Below are 20,607 nucleotides of genomic sequence, written 5' to 3'. Positions count from 1 at the left end.
AACATGGAAGCTTTAGTTTCAAAGCCGTAAACATTCATTGCAGCAGGCTTTTTGGTGACACCTCTGGTAACACTGTTGTCATTACAGTGTGCGTCGCAGTCCCGCCCCCTCGAGAGACCCGGAAAATAAGTTCACAAATAATGACAAGAGTTGGCAAAACAAATAATTAGAAAGTAGAAAGAAACGGCAGGTTACAACACTTTTTTTGTTGTTTTTTTGTTTGGTCGAAAATATTGTGTTTGTTGTCATGATTGGTAGTCACGACTCGAGTTGGCTTCGTATGACGCTTAAAAGGTCTTTAAATAAATACTTTTTGAAATGTCTATGGGAAAAATGCATTGGGATTCATTTCCTGGGCCTGGCGTTGTCATGAAAGGGGACGGGACTGCGACGCTGCTCAAAATGAACGTTGCAGATTCTTAGCTTCTGAGATATTTTGGAAAAGCAACAGCAGTGTTGTCAGAGATGGCATGTTTAACTTAATTACATTCACCGTCATTGATGAAAATTTTCATCAAATCCAATCCAGCGGTTAATCGGCAATGATGTGAATCTACATGAAGTGGTCTTTATAGTGCCCCTGTTGAAGTCATCCGGTTTAATCATAATGGTTTGACTAAGTAGCACCAACGACTGAGATAGCCTTCTTCACCAGCTTATTCAGTCTGTTAGTATCCCTGATGCTTTGATAATTAAAGTTAAAAGAAATAGTAAATACAGGACAGACAATAGAGAGGAGGCTAAGAGGGGATAGTATAAAAGTTGGCGGACTGGAGAGAAGGCAATTTTGAAAAAGTGTTTTGTCAAATGCCCCTGTCGTCTCGCTGCCTGTCAGGGAGAGACAGATCTGTTCCGCTCTCAGCTTTGTTCTACTTCAGAGACTTTTGCTTGGTCCTTCCACTCTCTCTCTAGTCTCTCTGTCTCTCTTTCTCTCTCTCTCTCTCTCAATGATGAGAAAACAGCCGTTCATTCCACATCAGGCTCGCTTTATGAGTTATTTTGCAATGCGCGGTGGCTAGCTTCCTTAAAAAGCTTGCTTTCTGACTAGGCAATGAATACACTTAGTGGCGTCTAACTCCTCGTTCCTCTCCGCTGAGCACTGGCACAAGATGCAGATTATTAGCTGTGGCAAGTGTCCCGCTCGGCCGCTCCCCAAATATCAACTACCTCATCAGTGGTTCTCAAACTTTTTCACAATGAGGCTATTTTTAACAATCTTTGAAAATGTTTGACAAATATTTAAACTGCCCGCATAGGGCAGCTAAGTCCTGCCCTATGCGGGAGCTAACTATTTCCGTAGACAACGCCCTGGTAGCGTCTGTCCCAACAGCCAGGAATCTTGGTGTTGTCCTGGACAGTCAGCTCTCGTTCAAAGCTCACATCACAGCTGTCACTCGATCATGTAGGTTCACACTCTATAACATACGACGAATTAGACCGTTCCTCACCCAGGAATCAGCCCAGCTCCTAATCCAGACAACAGTCTTGTCAAAACTCGACTATTGTAACTCCCTCCTTACTGGCCTACCAGCATGTGCACTTAAGCCTCTCCAGCTGATCCAAAATGCAGCAGCTCGCTTGGTCTTCAACCAGCCAAAATTCTCACATGTCTCCCCCCTGCTCCGCTCCCTCCACTGGCTCCCGGTCGCTGCCCGCACAGAATACAAAACTCTGATGCTGGCATTCAAAGCAACCAAAGGTATGGCTCCCCCATATCTTACAAGTATGATTGAACCCTACAAACCCTCCCGCGCACTCAGATCAGCCAACGCAGGGAAACTGGAAGTACCCTCACTAAAAACGCCGGGACAACGCTCCACACGTCCCAAACTCTTCTCCCTTCTGGCTCCAAAACTGTGGAATGCACTTCCCATTGCAGTCAGAACTGCAGCATCACTCCCAATCTTCCGCCGTAGCCTGAAAACCCACCTTTTCAGACTCCATCATGGCCCATAGCACTTACCCTAACCCCTTAGATAGCATTTCTGTTGGCTTAGATAGCATTTGACACAGACTTTATAGCATGTTATGTAGACAGCACTATAATTGTATTGTATATAGTCATAGCACGCCATAGTACATATGTATAGCATAGTAGTGAATATGTATAGTTTATTATGTATAATGTATGTATAGTTTCATCATATAGATATTCCACTGTTACCTTCTTAGCTTACGCATGCCTCATGATAAATGCTTTTATGTGATGTATTCCCATGCTTTTGTTCTTGCTTAAATGTAAGTCGCTCTGGATTAAGAGCGTCTGCTAAATGCCTAAATTGTAATTGTAAATTGTAAATTGTAAACAATAGGGCTATCACATCATTATCATATGCGAGATCCCAGACCATATCTCGCATCACAACATATTGATAAGATGTAGGTATTGTGTGCTTTCTATCAACAAAAATAACTTATCATGTGTGTATGTTTTTTATTGATTCTGTACGAATTGTTTGATTTTGTACATTTGATTTTGTTACATTTTCAAATGTTTGAACGGCAGTCCTCACGGCGCCACCATCTTGCTCACGTCACTTCCGCCTTCTTCTATGGTGACAGTAATATATGCCTCATTTGCACAAATGGAACCAATAACAACAGAAGTGCTTCAGTAGGTATTGGTGTATGCTTAGTGTGTATGTATGTGTACGTAGAACTAGAAACATCATTTCTGCAATCAATAAGCCATAGAGTATGGTGAAGGTGAAGGAAGCATACAACATTGCCGATCTACACACAGTTGACTATAGACCTCTAAAGTGAACACGAGAGGGCCTAGTAGGCCCTATACTCATATACTCAACAAAGTCTTATACTCAACAAAGTATTCAGTATTTTAGCTGTGACGTGAGCGCCCCCTCCTGAGATACTTCCGGGTCCTACTTTTGTGTCGCTTTTGTGTCCCCATGGAGTTATACTGTGACGCTCCGTCGCACTAAATCTGAGACGAAAACAACCACGAAAGTCAAATTTTACCGCTTTCCTCGCAACAACAAAGCTGCGCTGCTCTCCCAAATCTGACAGTGACAGGCCGTCTGCCCCACATGGAATACTATCGCCATTTTATTTTATTGTGTCAAATAAATCCTCATAATGCAAACTAGATTCAACATACTCACACTGCACACATTCTAAATATACCCCAGAAATATTTTACCGATCAAATGGACTGTTGCCACCTTCAATAATAATGATGATAATAGTCTTTATTGTCTCCACATCATATATTTTTGTTGTCATGGACACTTGTACAAAACATTAATAATTCTACTCGAGTTGGAAGCATTTAAGACCCATTTTAACCCTCAATGGCTTCCTTTCTGAAAAATAACGTCACTGTAAAAAGATTCACGCGTTTAGATATTCAATTTACAATGAGATGCGGACGGGAGCTGGTGCCACTTGGACCCGGACATAACGTAGCACTACAAAATGACGTCAGACTTAAATACTGAATAGGCTTTAAGACAAGTAGTTAAAGAAATTCAACACTGTTCTAGGTCTGAAAATGATAAATGCCATACAAAAAAGTGGATCTAATTTAGATGAACACAAACATTGCATCATTAATAATACACACTCAAAGACAACAGTGACAGAGATATACAAAGTCATAGTGCACTGCTGGGACCTTGACTGCATTTGTACTATTCATAGTACAATCTTTTGGCTTGCAGCGACCACACATTGTTTCTTCAGGGACATTAATGGGCTCTATTTTTGTCCATGCTAAACCCCTTATGTTTACTATTTTGTAAAACATTTTTAAATAGTTCAACCAGCCGATCTATATCGAGACGTTGAGAGATTGTAGATTGGTAAAAAATAGTAAAAAAAAAAAGAAAAAAAAAGAAATAGGAAGAAGTTTAGGTACAGTAGGCCTATAAGGGGTTTAGCATGGACGAAAATAGAGCCCAATATTTCTAGTTATTATTATCATTATCAGTAGGCGGTGGACTGGAGGTACGAACTGTTATGATTAGAGCCCGACTGTTGCCAGATGTTTTTGGTCTGATTTGTGTTGTCTAACCCCAATGTATCATCAGGCGCCAACAAACCAGTCAGCTCTATAAAAGAGACAAGGACTGACTGATCGAGAGATCTGCTCCATATAAGGGCACAAAGGGGGCATGTCCATAAATGGGCATATGGGCATTTCTTCAAGTAAAACCCAGAGTGTTCAATAGCACTGATTTATACAAAGGAAAAATGGAGATAGATGGTTTCTGCCTGACAGCGACCATAATGTGCGTGCGTGCGTGTGTGTGCACGTGAAATGCTGTAGATTCATAATTCTTTACACATATTATTATTTATTCACTTAATTCATTTGATTGGTTCAGGAAATATTGCAAAGACATTGCAGTGCAGCCTCTGAGTTCGTCTATATCTATACCAACACATTTGGTCTCCCTATACCTGTTGGGTACCGTGTTTTTTGTTAGCTCTTTGTTTACTCTGACCGTTTTTTTATGTAGTACCATAGTCAACGGCAAAAAGAAATAAAAAAAGTGAGGGGCTGTGGCTGCCACATATATGACAGAGGTCACTTTCATTTTTGGCAGAATCACTGCTACTATACATGTTTCGAAGCGTGAATGCATTGTGTTATTGTATAAAACGAAATTAGTTACAAGATGTATTTAAATTGGCCACATTATATTGGTCATTAGTGCACTAAATATTAAAATCCATAGACTTGGCTAGCAAACGATTTACATCATAAGTACTCTAAACAAACAAAAAAAGTCCATAGACGTGGATGCCACATGACGTATTCTTCAAAAGCCATGCATTGGAGGCAAAACTGCTCTATACAAATCCAGAGGTTTCATTTACCCATACGGAACAATTTGTATACCTCTGTACGCAACACTGAAGACTTTGTACAGTGCGAGGAAGGGGTGGTTTTTATTAGGCGGGATGTAAGTTAAGGAGACATTGCTGTCATAAAGTTATCTAATGGGATATGGCTCAGGGCCCAGGGCCACCATCAACGCTACTCGGCCTAAGAATGACGGATAAGAGACCATGCCCGCCTGGAGACAAATGTTCAGTTTGACATCAAAGTTCCCAGCTGGAGCAGTGATAACCCATTATCTCTCTCTCTCTCTCTCTCTCTCTCTCTCTGTGCGTGTAAATTAAGGCTTCTCTGTCACCGTTTGATCATCCTCAATGGCCCGTTTGGGCCACTGCCACTGCAAGAGGAGAGAGAAAGAGAGAGTAGGAAAAGGGAAGAAGGGTAATAAGGGGAAACAATAGGACGAACAGAGAGAGGCATTTAAAGAGAGTTGAGAGAGAAATGTGGCCGCGGGCGCGGGGTGACTGAGTCTTTCAACACACAGCGGCGATCCCTCCTCTCCTTCATAGAAAACAACTTCCATGTACTAGTATATTTCAAGTCAAATCATTGTCCAGTGTCCACTCTTCTTCTTATCTCATAACAGGTCCAGAAGTCTGTTTATGAAAAGTGTAAGAAAATAGCAATGGTCTTCTAAAGCAAGGGTTGACCACTTAAGCCCATAGCCGACCTATAACTCACAATGTGTGTTGCGGTGACAGAGGAAAAACAGCTCGCGAACGAGAGAAAGTGTTCCCCCCTAAAACATGACCATCAGGTACTATGATTATACTAGGAGGAAGATTTTTTTTCAAAAACATGGACAGAAAGTATTTAAATTATGTTTATATGTGGTCACACCCACCAGTTAATTAAGTATTCTTGGTTTTCACCTTAGCACCACTCACCTGAACTTGTTAACGATAAGCTGATAATGGGGAAGGGGTTAGGGGAGGGGCTAGGGTTATGATGTCACTAAAGTGGTATGTTTTGATTGGGCAAGGGAAGATATATTTGAATATTCTAACCACACCTGGGGCTCTATTACAGGGCTCGAAATTAACTTTTTTACTTGGTAGCGCTTGTGCTACCAATTTCAAAATTAAGGAGCACCAGTAAAAAATTAGGAGCACCCACCAAAATCTAAGGAGCACCAATATGTAATCGATTTTTTACATTCATAAAAACAATATTATAACGTGTGGTTTACAAATAACATAAAATGACTAAAGTATAAAAATGCATGCCAGAATTTAAAATGTAGTGTCCAGACTTTCTGTCCCTCATCCATCCATCTCTTCAAAGAGACTGAGGCATCAAACATCTCCAGATGAGAATCCTCTAGTCTACACTGATTCCGGCCAGTCACATCACCTGTTTTCTTTTTCTTTGTTTTGTGTTTTTCACCTTCATAGCCCATTTAGATCATATAATTAGAATTTATAATATATATATATATATATAAAAATATATAAAATAATTTCGATGTAAAACATGGTATTTATAGCTATATGCCTATACTTCTAATCAGTGGTGGAAAAATTACTCACTTTTACTTAAGTAAAAGTATCAATAGGCTACTGCTGCTATGCTATGTAGAAACACTTACAAGTCTGCTATTCTCTCTCCCTCCCTCTCTCTCTCATTCCCTCTCTCTCTTGCATGCGCGCACACACGCACGCACACACACACGCACGCACACACACACCGCCGGTCCGCCTACTCTTTTACATTCGCTCCGGTCTTTTCTGAATCTGAACGCTTGAAATAATGTACTTTCTGACACATGGTGAAGTTGCGAGCCGAGGCGCTCTGGAATGTGAGCGATGCAGCGCTCAACGTTGTCCCGTACCGTTGTGTCAAAGAGTAGAACACTACACACTTCACACGTTGGTTTGTTAGCATGAAGTGCTATAGTGCAGCTAGCAGACAGGAGCACTGGCAGTAGCCTACAGTGGAGTTGGATGTCAGAGAGCGGCTCAGAGCGCCCGTTTTTCTACAATCGATCGTTGTAGCCAGGCGCACCACAGTAATTATTTGTAGTGGCACTGGTGCTCCCAAATATATTTTTAGGTCGCAAAGATTAAAATTCAGGCGCATTTGCGACCAAAATGGTCGCTATTTCGAGCCCTGTATTAGAGTAATGTTAACTCCATAGACATACAGAACAGAACGTACAAAAATCACACAGCACTCCATCTGTAAAGGTCACATTGCTGTGAAGTGCACTCTGCTGCTGAACCAATGCGCTGTGTCTGTCGAGCGTGTTCTCCTCCTGTCCAGACTGAGCACAGCGTATAACGAGTCTAGCGACGCCTCGCTCTCCGAGCACTGTCCATTATTTCTGTGGGAGATTACAGTGATTTGAGAAATGCCAGCCAGCGCGCCGACTGTGATGTTGGCACTTTGATTGATAGAGTAAAGGCCGACCCCAGTGGGAGAGCACCTCGTTGCTCCCTTGTCTCAGCCACCGAGCCACATGACGCGCTGGTCACCTGGAGGACAAGGTTATTCACAGCGCGGGCCGACCACACTTTATACAACGGGAGGGACTGCATAACAAGATTGATCGTACAAGACTCTAATTCATCATTCGTCTTTTAAACCCTGGAGCAGGAGTCTTCAACAGGGGGCCCGGGATCCCTAGGGGGTCCTCAGACTTACTACAGGGGGCTGCCAAATCATTCTGTCATATAGGAACGTTCTTTTTCAGTTTTCTTTCCACATTAACCACTTCAACCATATCCCTGTTCTGGTGGTGTTAAAATAGCCGATCTACAAGCTCACTATTTTTGGGCAAATAGGTGGTGTGTGGGACAGACAAAAAGAGCAGACCTAGTAATTAGTCTACAAGTTGTTTAAGTGGGCTATTGGAGGTTTAAGTGCTCAAGTGCCTGAAAATGCACCTTGGAGGGCAACTTAGTTTTTTTCCAACCATGGTAGGTCGCATTTACTACGAAAACCTACATCTCCCGTCTGTCAGTTAGTCACCCATGCCTCCATATATGGTCACGCCTCCATACATGGTCACGCCTCGTGACATCACGCCTCCATATATGGTCACGCCTCGTTACATCACGCCTCTTGACACGTCACGCCACCATATATGGCCATCTCCATATATGAAGATCACAACACTGACCTCATCTAACCCTGGATAACCGAGAAGACTGGATCATCACCTAGATCTGGAGCCGGCCAGCAACTCTACATCTGACTTCAAACCTCAAACCCTTAGATCTCCATAGGTCCTGTTCTGACATTCCATATGTCATGTCTCACCACCTGTCTTGAGGAGATAATGGCATGGATGAGCAACAGCTTCCTGCAGTTAAACAGTAGCAAAACTGAAGCCCTTCTTGTTGGCACACCACACCAGATTCATTCATGCCCCATGTCCCATCTCACCTTCGACGGCCAGGTTATCCCCTTCTCCTCAGTCACAAACTTGGGTGTGAAGTTTAATCCTCACCTGACATTCAATGACCACATAAAGCATCTGTGCAGAACCGCATTCTACCATCTCAAAAACATCTACAAACTCCGCCCCCTTCTAACCCAGTTTGATGCAGAGAAGCTCGTCCATGCCTTTATCTCCTCTAGACTGGACTACTCTTCATTGGGATTCTTGGCAAAAATCTATACAAGCTGCAGTACATTCAGAACAGCGCTGCCAGGGTCCTAATGAGAGTCGGCAAACATGACCACATAACACCCATCCTCTTCACACTGCACTGGCTCCCCATTACAGCCAGGATCGACTACAAGATCCTGCTGATCACATACAACTGCATAAATGGACACACCCCTCCCTACCTACAGAAACGAATCAACCCTCCAAAAACAACCTCCACCCACACCCTCAGATCTGCAAACAAATTTCTGCCCCAGGTCCCTGATACGAAACTACGCACCATGGGGGACCGGGCCATTTGCTCGGCAGCACCGCGCCTATGAAACAGCCATGGACTTGAGAGTGCCGCAGACTGTGGAATGTTTTAAATCAGGCCTGAAAACGTGTTGAACTTTGCACTGTTTTTTGATAACCCTGTTTTTAACCTTCTATGATTGATTATATGTTTTAACCATGTAGCACTCTGGGATTCCCTGTGAGTGAAAAGTGCAATACAACTAAAAATCATTATTATTATTATTATACAGTATGTTGATCATACCCCACCCGTCCTTCCTGTTCTGGCATTCCATATGTTGATCTGACCTCATCAAACCCTGTACACTCAAGAGACACTCCATAAATGGCCATTACAGAATTCATTCCATATGTTGATCTGACCCCATGCCAAAGCGACAGCGCTCACCCAGCAGTCTGCCGTCACGTGTGCACGCGGCGAGGTCAGGGCGTCTTACTGGTTTTATTTCTTTATTTCTTTGTTTGTTTCATTTTTCACTTCTTTCATTTTAGCGATTTTTTTGACAGAGGGGCGGAGGCATTCGAACAAGTAGCTAAATATGTTTTACATAAATGTTCACACATACGTATGGCATCCCTCTTGTAACTCCCTTTACATTCAATAGATCCCACGTGATCTTTTGTGGCCAAATGTAATTAGGACTAGTAGGACTAAATAACAATAAAGAAATCGCTGAAGCCATATACTGATCTATGTAATCTATGTAATCTATGAAAGAGTTTAATCTGCAACATAATGTTATACAATACGGGGGTCCCTGCTTAATCTCTCCTTCAGATACGTGATCCTTGGTTTGAAAAACGTCAACCCTGCCCTGGAGTGTTATTTTGGGCCCTGCCCTGGAGTGTTATTTTGGGCCCTGCCCTGGAGTTTGCAGTTTACATTTGCAGTTTACATCCAATTTGCAGTTTACATCCAACATCTGTCCATATCTGGATAGTTGATTTCACTCTGCCTTCCTGTTATTCAACTTGGTCCTTGTTCCTTAATTTCCTCTCTATTCTTTGTGTGGGTGAAAACACATTTTCACTCACTTTTTACACCTGCAATTGTATCTATATTGTATCTAATCTATACATTCCTCTCCATGAATAAATTACATCTCTGTCTGTCAACGGTTTCATTATCCAAATCTCCATATCTGCAGATGACTGACTGTCATATTACTAATATGTTAATGCAAGGGACATCTGCTGCAGTGCTGCTGCTGCTGCAGAATGGGTCAGTCTTGCCCAAATATAACAGTTCCACAGGCACCGGCAGACTATCCTTCAAATACTATAAAGAGGGTAAGAAATAATTGGCTATACTCTAAAAAAAGATGATGGTTAATCAAGCCTGAGCTCCTCGGGTGGGTTGTTCTATTGTCGAGGAGCCCCAACAGCAAAAGACCCTTTGTCTTCAAGCCTCGACTCGGCAACAACCTCCAGGTACAAGGCTGCACTCAGGCACAGTTTAATCATTCTGAAATGTAATTAGGAGCCACGGCCATTAAGTGTCCTTAGTACCCATTAAGTCCTATAAGGCCTTCTAAATCAGTAGTTATCAAAAAGTCTTGTGCCAGGGACCCCCAACGGCTTTTTGGCCGCAGACCCCCATCTGAAAATGCTTTGTGCCAGGGACCCTGAATAGTTTTTAACTCAAATATTTGCTTCTGGAGGTCCCTTGCACAAATCATTTTCAGGTGTGGGTCTGCAGCCAAATTCATATAATTTCTGGGGTCCATAATGCAAAAGTTTGAGAACCACTGGCTCTTAAAGTACACAGTAAAATCTTGAAATCGATACTAAATCTGACAAACAACCAGTATAGGGAAGTTAAAAGACTCTTCTGATTTTAGTTAGAACTTAGAAGTATAGGTTGAGAATTTTTGGCAAAATGTAGCAGCAGTGAAAATACTGTCTTAAATCCTTGCTTAGGAAATGGAAAAGAAATGCATCAAGTTGGCCAAACTATAGCCTCTCAGTACCATTATTAAATCTGTTGAAGGTTATGCCTGTTCATGTATATTTAATACAGTTATATTCCTGAGTAGTTCTTTCCCAACTCTGTCCCATAGCAGTGTGTGACTTTGCACTTTTTTGCAAACTCAAATTGTCAGCTCGGAGCCAGAGGAGCATGTCAGTGGGCTTAAAGTAACTTTACAGAGGAGCCAGAATACTTTGTATGTACCCCGATGATTCAATTTAGTTGAGAAATGGTACTTTACATGCTATTTCAGCATGTATCTAATTTAAAGCTTACATTTGATTTATAGAACCCATTCTCAAACCCAGCCACCAGCCAGCCACAGACAAATATGGAGAATATTCAAGACATGCATGCATGTAAAATTAAATGTATACAGAAAATAAGCCCTGGCGGAAAGCAATAACCAAACTGGAAATGCACTCTATTGAGCTGCCAACTTGCGCCATGCAAGCAGAGCGTGCAAGTACTGCCCTCCCAACTTGAAACCTACCTTAGTTATCTCAACATCAACAACCAATAAGGGACCACCGAGGACACGCCTACATACCTACATACCCACATACCCATTAACATTGAAACATATCTTAATTACGTCACCATCAACAGCCACCATTAGGGACCACCATGGACATACTACATACATACGCAGCCGGCCACAGTATTTGCACGCTCTGCTTGCGCAAGTAATAAACAAAGCTAAACCTGTACTTACTTTTAACTAACCTCCAAATCAAAATTACTATCAAAAGCTGCTGTTACAAGAAGCTGGCGCCAGTATTTTTCTCTATTTCTCTTTTGGATCTTGAGCTAAAAAGCCCTAGGGATACACCAAAACTCTTTGCAATCCACGTTGAATAGCGGCCCTGCTTGTGTGGATTGCCTTTAGCCCCGACAACAGGGCTAACACCAAACACATCGTGAATAATAAATGCGTTCGCCATTCCCATGCTTACCAACACTCACTATTGCCATTACATAGTCGGGTGTGATGGATGACATGCTATAACACAGAATCACATCATCACGAGCCTCTCCCCCTCGGCCTTCGCAGAGGAAAGGGTGCCCGGGTGCCTCAGTAAAGATATATTTTCCGACTATCAGCAGCTCATTTTTTATTTAAATGTTAATGTAAAGCCACTGACAGGGACCTACCGATCACCTCGACCGAGATGGAGTCACTGTGAAACAGCAGGGAAACTTTTTGCTGTAAATCTGCTTCCCGTGCTGCTTTCCCCCGTAGGGATTGATGTACACCAGCAAGCGTTTCGGGCGGCTGTCTGCAAAGTGACAGGCTGGGTAGAAGAAGGGAGGGGTGTTGTGGTGAAGAGGGTGTTAGTTTGTGTGGAGTATTCGTTTTTGTGTAGATGTCTCTCTGAAAACCGTGGAAAGGCATAACTGACTGCAACTCCATGAAGTTTTCATTAAGCTGAGAACTGTCTTAAAATGCTCCATCAAGCTGACTTGTCACCCAAACCCACCCCCATATAACTAAATAGCGGGTTTATTGGCTATGGGAGGAACAAGAAGGGATTCAAAGGCACTGCATCACTCAGAGATAAACAGACAATTTGCTGCTGCTCAGAGTACTAGATGATTATGTTCATGGTAGTGGCTGAAGATTTCATTTACGTGAACAAAGTAGGATACAAAATTGTCTGAAATGGAAATTAATGGTTTGGGCATCTGGTTAGGATGCCTCTCGGGCGTTTCCCCAAGGCACGTCCCACTGGGAGGAGACCCCGGGGCAGACCAAGGCACAGTTGGAGGAAACACATCGACTCACTGGCCGTATCGGGATCCCCCAGGAGGAAGTCACTATAATGTTGCTCTGGAGAGGGAAGTCTGGAGCTCTCTCTTGCCCCCGCGACCCGACTACGGATAAGCGGTTGAAGATGGATGGATGGATGGATGGATGGATGGATAGATAGATGGAAATTAATGGTCGGGAAGTGTTGAATTAGTATGGTGCTTTATATGCTTTGGCGATAAGACAACTAAGATCAGAGTCAAACTCGAGCTACCTGGCCTCAACACTCTTCACATGGTGGCATGCCAACTAACAGGATCGCCTACACTGGACCAGTAACAGTAATCCTTATTCTCCTTTTTTTTCATCTCAAGGATCTCCATTTAAAAATAATTGTGCCAGGGACCTCCAGAAGCAAAGATTTGAGTTAAAGAATTGTACATATTTTCGCATTGAAACTTTTCAGTACTAGTAAGCCTGCAGTTTTTATTAGCTTGTATTCCCCATCGATGATGTCACTGGAAGACGGTTTCTGAACTGCCCACAGCCCTCCTATGAGACACAGACCGAGTAGAAGAAAATTGCACCGTTTCTTCATGATTATTAGTGAGGACCTATTATATGAAGATAGATTGAAAAGTGGTGAAGTGGTCCTTTAACTATCTATACCACAAATATGCAGGGAATGTGTTGTTTTTTTGCAGGATACAGTAGGCCTACATACAAACCCTTGTGAGATCATAAACTTTCCGTAGCCAAGCAAACCGCCTCCGTATACCCATTTGATTGTTCTGTCATGCCCTGCCCTGCCCCAAAGATGATATGATGAAAAAGAAAAAGCTTTACTTGCTCACCCAGCTAGAGAGAAGCCATTGGGGAGAAAGATATCACCTGTACAGAGACTACATAATCACCATCACTGTGTCCCCAACCCAAAAGAACCAATTCACTCCTTGTATTGATCCAAGCTCTGAGTATACAACTTTAGTGAAAGTGCTGCCAGTGACGCAGTCTAAATTTGTAACCATTTGAGATACTTTTTGTATGTTTTCGTTCATCTTCATTCATCTGCTGCATTATGGTCTGTCTATTTCTCTCTCTCTCTCTTTCTCTCTCTCTCCCCATTGTGCTGAATCCTCTCTTCCTCTATGCAGTAGAATACACAGTGCATATGGGCCTGGGTAGACGCGGCAGTAAATTGGTAAACAAGGTTTTCTGGTTTTCTCTCATGCACAAAGTGTTTGCCAAGCCTAAGCAAGCAGATAATAGAGGACAGGTCAGATCTATTGTAGCTGTAGCTGGAGTACCTTTTTACTGCACCAGAGATCCATCATCCACAACAGCCCACGTATTCATTGTTGATACAGGATTAGAGTAATGAGAGTACAAATGAAACCCTTTACTGGACCTATAAGAGTCAATTTGGTTCTATTTGTACACTTGCAGAGTTACCAATCATTTAGACTGTACCCAGACTTTTTTAACCAATTATTTAGCTGGGGACCCCATATAACCCCCTCAATCTTTCAAAAATAGCAGATCTACAACAAGTCTTCTAGCTTGCAAAAATAAATTACCACCCACTGTTTTTCCAGAAAGGCCATTTTAGCATTATTGTATAACTGTACATCTGTACTTTTTTAAAACTGTTAATAAAGTATTCAATCAATTCACAATGCGAGGTGAGTTTGTAGATTGTAATACGTTTGAATATCCAAGTATGGTGCTTACTGTGACTGAACTTCTCACCCTATCTCTAAGGGAGATGCCAGCCACCCGTCGAAGAAAACTCATTTCGGCCGCTTGTATTCGCGACCTTATTATTTCGGTCATGACCCACACTTCATGACCATAGGTGAGAGTAGGAACGAAGATTGCTCGGTAGACAGAGAGCTTTGCCTTCTGGCTAAACTCTCTTTTCGTCACAACAGTGCGGTACAGCGACTGCAATACCGCCCCTGCCGCTCCGATTCACCGGCTGATCTCCTTCTCCGTCCTCCCCTCACTCGTGAACAAGACCCCGAGATACTTGAACTCCTTCACCTGGGGTAATGCCTCATTCCCTACCTGGACTGCACAATCCACCGGTTTCCTGCTGAAAACCATTGCTTCAGATTTGGAGACGCTGATCCTCATCCCAGCCGCCGTACACTCGGCTGCGAACCGGTCCAGTGAGAGCTGAAGGTCTTGGACCGATGGTGCCATCAGGACCACCTCATCTGCAAAAAGCAGTGTCTATACATTTATTGCTTAAACATGTAGCTTTATGCTATTGTGTGAAAATATTTAGAGTTACATGGGGCTGCTATAAGTGGGTAATGTAGGCTATGTTTTGTACTAATAATCTAAATCTGAAAAGTAACTAATTTATAATAATAATAAATATAAGTCAAGCCAAAAAAGAAAACATGGCTAACATCCTGGCGTAGGTAGGACTGGAGATGACAGTTTTTTTTTTGTTCCGCTGATTGGCTGAAGGGGTTGTTTGTCAACGCTGTAGTGCCGTAACCGGAGTCAGACGCCATTCACATGTATGGAAATGCAATTTCAAGGGGAGTGGTTACCAAGGCCATGAAATTCTTTGACGTGGCCGAAGAAAGGCATAAAAAGTGGATCAAGCTAATGATAAAATCTACTCATTGGCATATCTAAAGGTCAGAGGTCTTTTGACGAATGACTGTGAGCTTCAGTTCCTGAGGGATTCTCACGGCCCTCTACCATATTGCCGAATTCTGTGAAGAACAATAGCACAGAACTGCCAAAACTGCTAAAATGGCGGAATTCGATACGGAAACAATAAGGGCTCTATGCCCTTCAGGCTTGACCCCTAATAACTAAATAATAATAAATGTAGTAGAGTACAACATATTTACCCCTGGGATAGTGGAATAGAAGTATAAAGAATAAAATAATGGAAATACTCAAGTAAAGTGAAAGTACATTTTTCTTAAAGGACAACCTCACCCTTTTTCAAACTATTATATAATTATCATATCATATAATTGGTCCTCACAATTTTTTTGCAGGCCTCTCCAGGGTCATAATATAAAGATAGCCAATTAAGGTTAACCTGCTATCTAATATTAATGGAGTTGGAACAACTGATGTTCAGGAGGAGGAGAAATGCGCATTGGCCCTGCCCTTCATGCCACTCTCCGCCCTCCACGTCAATCTACCCGTCCCCATTTATACCTGCCCAGTACCACCCAGACTCCTCCATGCTTCGTCGCACACCAGCCGCCTTCCTACAGGCTTCTCGCAACCCACCCCCACCCCTTCACCTCCATAGCAGCTCCTCTCCCCGCTCCCCCCAAAGGAGCTACTACATCCACCTCGCCAAAAGTGGATCAAACGATTAAAACAAAACTCTCTCCTCTCCTTATCAGGTTCCTGCCGGGGGATATCGTCCATGCGCACCGTACGACGAACGCCACACGACAAGTGCCATTCGACCTCCTCCCCAAAGACTCCAGGGTCGGCCCGGAACCTACACATCCGCATTCCTTCATCCCTCCTTCATCCCTCCATTTCTTCACTGTCAATAAATTCCTTAAACCTCCCCAATGGCGTGTTTATTCCTACTAGTGAATTGACATGTAAGGAAACAAGACCAACAAAGTTGGAAGCACTGCCTGTGAGGTACAAACACTAACCATACTGTATATACACACTTACAAAGTGAAAAATGGTACAAAGTTTGACCCATCAATGTTTGTCTACTTGGTCTGTGTCTCAGGAGGACTGTGGACAATTCGGAAACCAGCCTACCAAGGCTACCATGGACACCATCGATGGGGAATCCAAGCTAATAGAAACTACAGGATTTCTATTCCTGGAAAGTTAAAAAAAAAATAACAATAATAACTTGCCTAACGATGTGACTGGTATAGGCAGGTTTCTGAACTGTCCACAGCCCTATGAGAGTGAGACACAGACCGAGTAGAAAAATATGGTCTACCATTTTATCATGAGCATTAGTGAGGACCAATTATATGAAGATACGTTGAACTTGGTGAAGTTGTCCTTTAAGTACAGAACTGGAGAAAAATGTATTTAGTTTCTTTCTGCAACTGAACATCACCAACCAAGTGCATGGGACTTGGACTCAGTGAAGGGAGACAGGCTATCCAAGGACACTTGTCAAGTGCCTGCATGAGTTTCATGAGTGTCAAGTGCAAGACAATCACTGCAGAGCAGACAGCTATACTGCTATTTTGATGGACTACCTCCCTTTTGTACTCAGATAAACAAATATTAAACCCTGGGGGTTGCAATAATGCCAGCCATCACTGGCTGCTTTAGTGGCATTATGTAATCCATTTGAAATTGTGATTACCATCTCTTATTTATAAGAAAGCTTTCTCAAAACAACAACGAAAAGGACTCATCAGAATATCCTCCTCAATGTTCAATAAAGCAGATAGCTAATCATTAGCTAATGCTTGCATTTGCAAAAGGAGTTGACTAGCCTACTTAATTAATGATCTATTTGAGCACAATTTAGCATATTATTATGGCATCGCAAGCCATCTCAAATATGATCAATACCACAATAATCAGTGTCCAGTTAAATCACAGTAGAACAGTATATCATGCTTTTTCCAGTACACTTTACCACTGTAGAAATTAGGCATTTTATTTGTAGTGGTTGGCAATGGTTATTGGCAATACAGTGAAGAATTGATGCTTGCAAATTATTTTACTACATGCAATCGCTGCCAGGCGGAAACTTACTTACTTACTTACTTACTTTTTCAGGGAATAGAGTGTGTTCAATTATCTATTCACTATAGCTCTTGTTAATATACATGTTATTTGTTAAATATTTACAGAACCCAGACAGACTTACTGTATAATAATAACCATGTTAAACATGGTATGCCTATTTTGAGCATTATAGTCAATGGTATTTTTTAATAGTGGAAAATAACCACTCTACAAGCACACAACATGTTACATTGCATTGTGAGTTTGTGGATTGGCTATTTTCTTGGAGGAAAAAAAACATAGGATGAATTAGATATCATAATAGCATGTCATTTCATGGTAAATGCCATTATCCAAAGCACTTTACAATGTGCATTTACCCATGCAAGACACTGCAACCTGCTCATTGGTAACATTTAGAGTTTCCGTGTCTTCACGGACACTCTGACACTAACACCAACGGCCCAGGAAATGAAATTCAATGCATTCTGACCATAGGATTTTTTTTTTGTATTTATTTAAAGACGGTTACGCCGCGGACAAAGCCAACTCGGATCGTGACAAATCATGACAATGAACACAATATTTTCTGCCGATCAAATCATTAGAAAGAAGAAAATAAAGGCAGGAGACAACACTATTTGTTTTGTTTTTCTTCTTATAAATTATTTGATCGGCCCAAAACATTGTGTTCATTGTCATGATTTGTCACGATCCGAGTTGGCTTTGTCCGCGGCGTAACCGTCTTTAAATAAATACTTAAAGAAAATCCTATGGTCAGAAATTAGAATGCATTGCATTTCATTTCCTGGGCCGTTCGTTGTTCTGAAAGGGGGAGGGACTGCGCCGCTCTATTGACCTCCTGAGCAGGCCATTGTTGGAGAATGTATCATGCATACATTGTGTAAAGAGGTTCATTTGTGCTGCGCTTGCGTGAAGGATGAAGGCATCTGGATATGATGAATGGGCTGGCCAGACTTCCGTGTGTCCGGGGAAGCTGTCTGGAGTGACTTGGGGAGGAGTTGGTTCTGTTTTATGATCCGCAGGGCCTGTTGTGTGTTCCCATTCTGCAACTCTATATAAGCTCCCAGTAGGATGGCTTCGGGGGGAATCTCCTTTGGCTTCACCATGGAGGAAGCCTGGTGCAGGCACTTGCTGGCCATCTCATACTCACTTCTTAAACTGTAAGTGCTGCCCAGGTTGAAGAGCATCATGGCTCGGGCGGAGCTTACACTGCTGGGGTAACACAGAGGAGTTTGCTTCCCTGAAGACTCGACAGGATCGTCGCCTTTGTCCCATCCTTGGTCCCGTTCGCTCGTCAGTATCACGTCGGTGATGTTTTCAGGGTTGAGGTGGGCGATGGCGTTTGAGATCCTGTCCAGGGAAATGAGTGCCTCTGCGGCATAAAGGTGACCCAGAAACTTGAGGGATCCTGAGACGTTAGTTTGTTGATGGAGATTTTCTGCATGTTTTAGGACCATGAGGTTATCTCCCAATACTAAAGCCACGTAGGCACTGCAGACCAGTATGGAACACCTGATGTTCTCTACTTCTTGCTGTCTCAGAAGTGATGACGGGGCTGCAGACAGGAACTTATCTGCCTCCTGGTCTTTTCCAATGCAGTAATCACTGTACTCTCTGCCGCTCTCCATGCTCCTCGATTGGTCGGAACTTTTGGAGACGTTCCCAGCCTCGGTTTCCTGGTGTTCAGGAAGGAGAAATAGAGCATTCCGCAGACAGATGGTGGCAAACTCCATGCTTGCCACTGGTATGGCTGCTGACTGGCCTTCACTATGAGTAATATTTTGGGTAGACGGTGAGGCCAGGGTGATATTACTCGACAGACCCTGTTTCCCTGAAACCCCCTTGTTTGCGGCAATGCAGCACTCCGCCAGTCGTAACCAGAGTCGAGGGTTTGAGTGGTAAACCTGTATTGTCACCATTAGACACTCAAACGCTGCCAGGGGCCTTCCAATGTGTAGTAGCTGAATACCACAATTATACAGCAGCTCATAGCGTTTGTTGGAAAGTAGGGCACGCATTGGGATACCTGCAAAGGACTCAGACTGTCCATTGCTGCCACTTGTCCCTAGCTGTGCACTAGCGTGGCCATTCTCTTTCAGGGCCTTCTTGAGGTAGAAAATGCCTAGGTTGTGTTTTCCCATTGCAAAGTGTATGCAGCCCAGATTGTTCCAGAACATGCATCGTACAGATTCGTGCGTCGTCGTGGCCCCAGGATGTTCTGCAATGTTGTAGCTGTTGAGCAGCTTCACAGCTTTTCTGTAGTTTCCTCTCAGGTACTCAAGGTGACTCTTCAGGAAGAGAGAAGGTGCAGAATTCCCAGCTGTATCCATCACATATTTGATCTCCCTTTTACATTCCTCTGATGATTTCATGTGAATGTAGGCTCGCACTTTATAGTGGTGTATCTTTGATTTGACCACCTCCATCACAGCCATGCACTCTTCCTTCTGGTTTGTTCCATCTTTGTTCCCTTGTAAAGTGAGTTTCTCCAGCTCAGCCAAGTGATAGAGAGCTTCCTTTGGCTGGAAGGTTAGCAGGTACAGATCTACCAGCAGGAAACAAACCGCATGAGCAGACTTCTCAAATGGGTCCATAATAAACTGGTCCAGTTTTGCCCCAATGGAAATGGCGTCAGAGTACTGCCGTGTGTAATAATGAATAATGGCTTGATTGAAGTTTAGAAAACTGTTTTCCATGTCATCCAAACCGTCAGCGTCTTCCACTAACATGGTGCGGACGTGGTTCTTAATTGCCATAAGACTCTGCTTCAAAGTCCATGTGGTACTTTGGCTGCTTTTGTAAAACTCTGCAATAGCTTTATTCATTGCGATCTTGTAGTCCTCTCTGTTGAGTTCCTGCAGGGTTTCAAGGTGTTTCAGAGACTCATCATATTTCCCAGCTGTGAATGCTTCAAACGCACTTGTAGCCATTTCCGCCTCTTGGTCTGACATTCTGGGGGAAGAGTTACCGTGCTTTGGCTCATCTTGGTCTGTATTGTCTGTCATTTCTGGGTCCTTCATAATGATACTTAGGAGTGAGGTAATCATAGATTGTATGGACTTGTGAGGCAATAAAGTACTGTCCCCGAAGAAACAGTATGTGCTCGCTGTGACGTCATAAGTGTACAATATAATGTATTGGTTGAATGCCTGATTCTAATTCAATCACTGACTTCAGTGGTGTGTCATATAACAGACCACGTTGTCTAATCAAAGGCTCAGAGCACCCACCTGCTGCGCTGCTTGATTTTATAGTGTATCCAATATGACAGCCATATAAACAAACACACTTCATTTACAGCTAAATATTGCTCTCAATAATGTTTTTGAAAGCATTTGAAGCGAGATAACCGGAAATTGATTCTATTTGATTAACACTTTTCC

At 42.8% G+C, this 20,607-nt stretch overlaps 1 protein-coding gene across 1 annotated transcript; it reads right to left on the bottom strand.

The window, feature by feature from the left end:
* Positions 1–18,114: 18,114 nt before the first annotated feature.
* LOC310853619 (CCR4-NOT transcription complex subunit 10-like) lies at positions 18,115–20,244 on the bottom strand (the record flags this gene model as incomplete). The annotated part of the gene is made up of 1 exon (XM_083758010.1): positions 18,115–20,244. The coding sequence occupies one exon, from the start codon at positions 20,242–20,244 to the stop codon at positions 18,115–18,117; it is 2,130 nt and encodes a 709-aa protein (XP_083614136.1).
* Positions 20,245–20,607: the final 363 nt, after the last annotated feature.

The sequence above is a fragment of the Protomyctophum parallelum genome (assembly GCF_964188405.1).
Source record: "Protomyctophum parallelum genome assembly, chromosome: 22".
NCBI classification, from domain to species: domain Eukaryota; kingdom Metazoa; phylum Chordata; class Actinopteri; order Myctophiformes; family Myctophidae; genus Protomyctophum; species Protomyctophum parallelum.
This window is presented reverse-complemented; position numbering and strand designations above follow the sequence as displayed.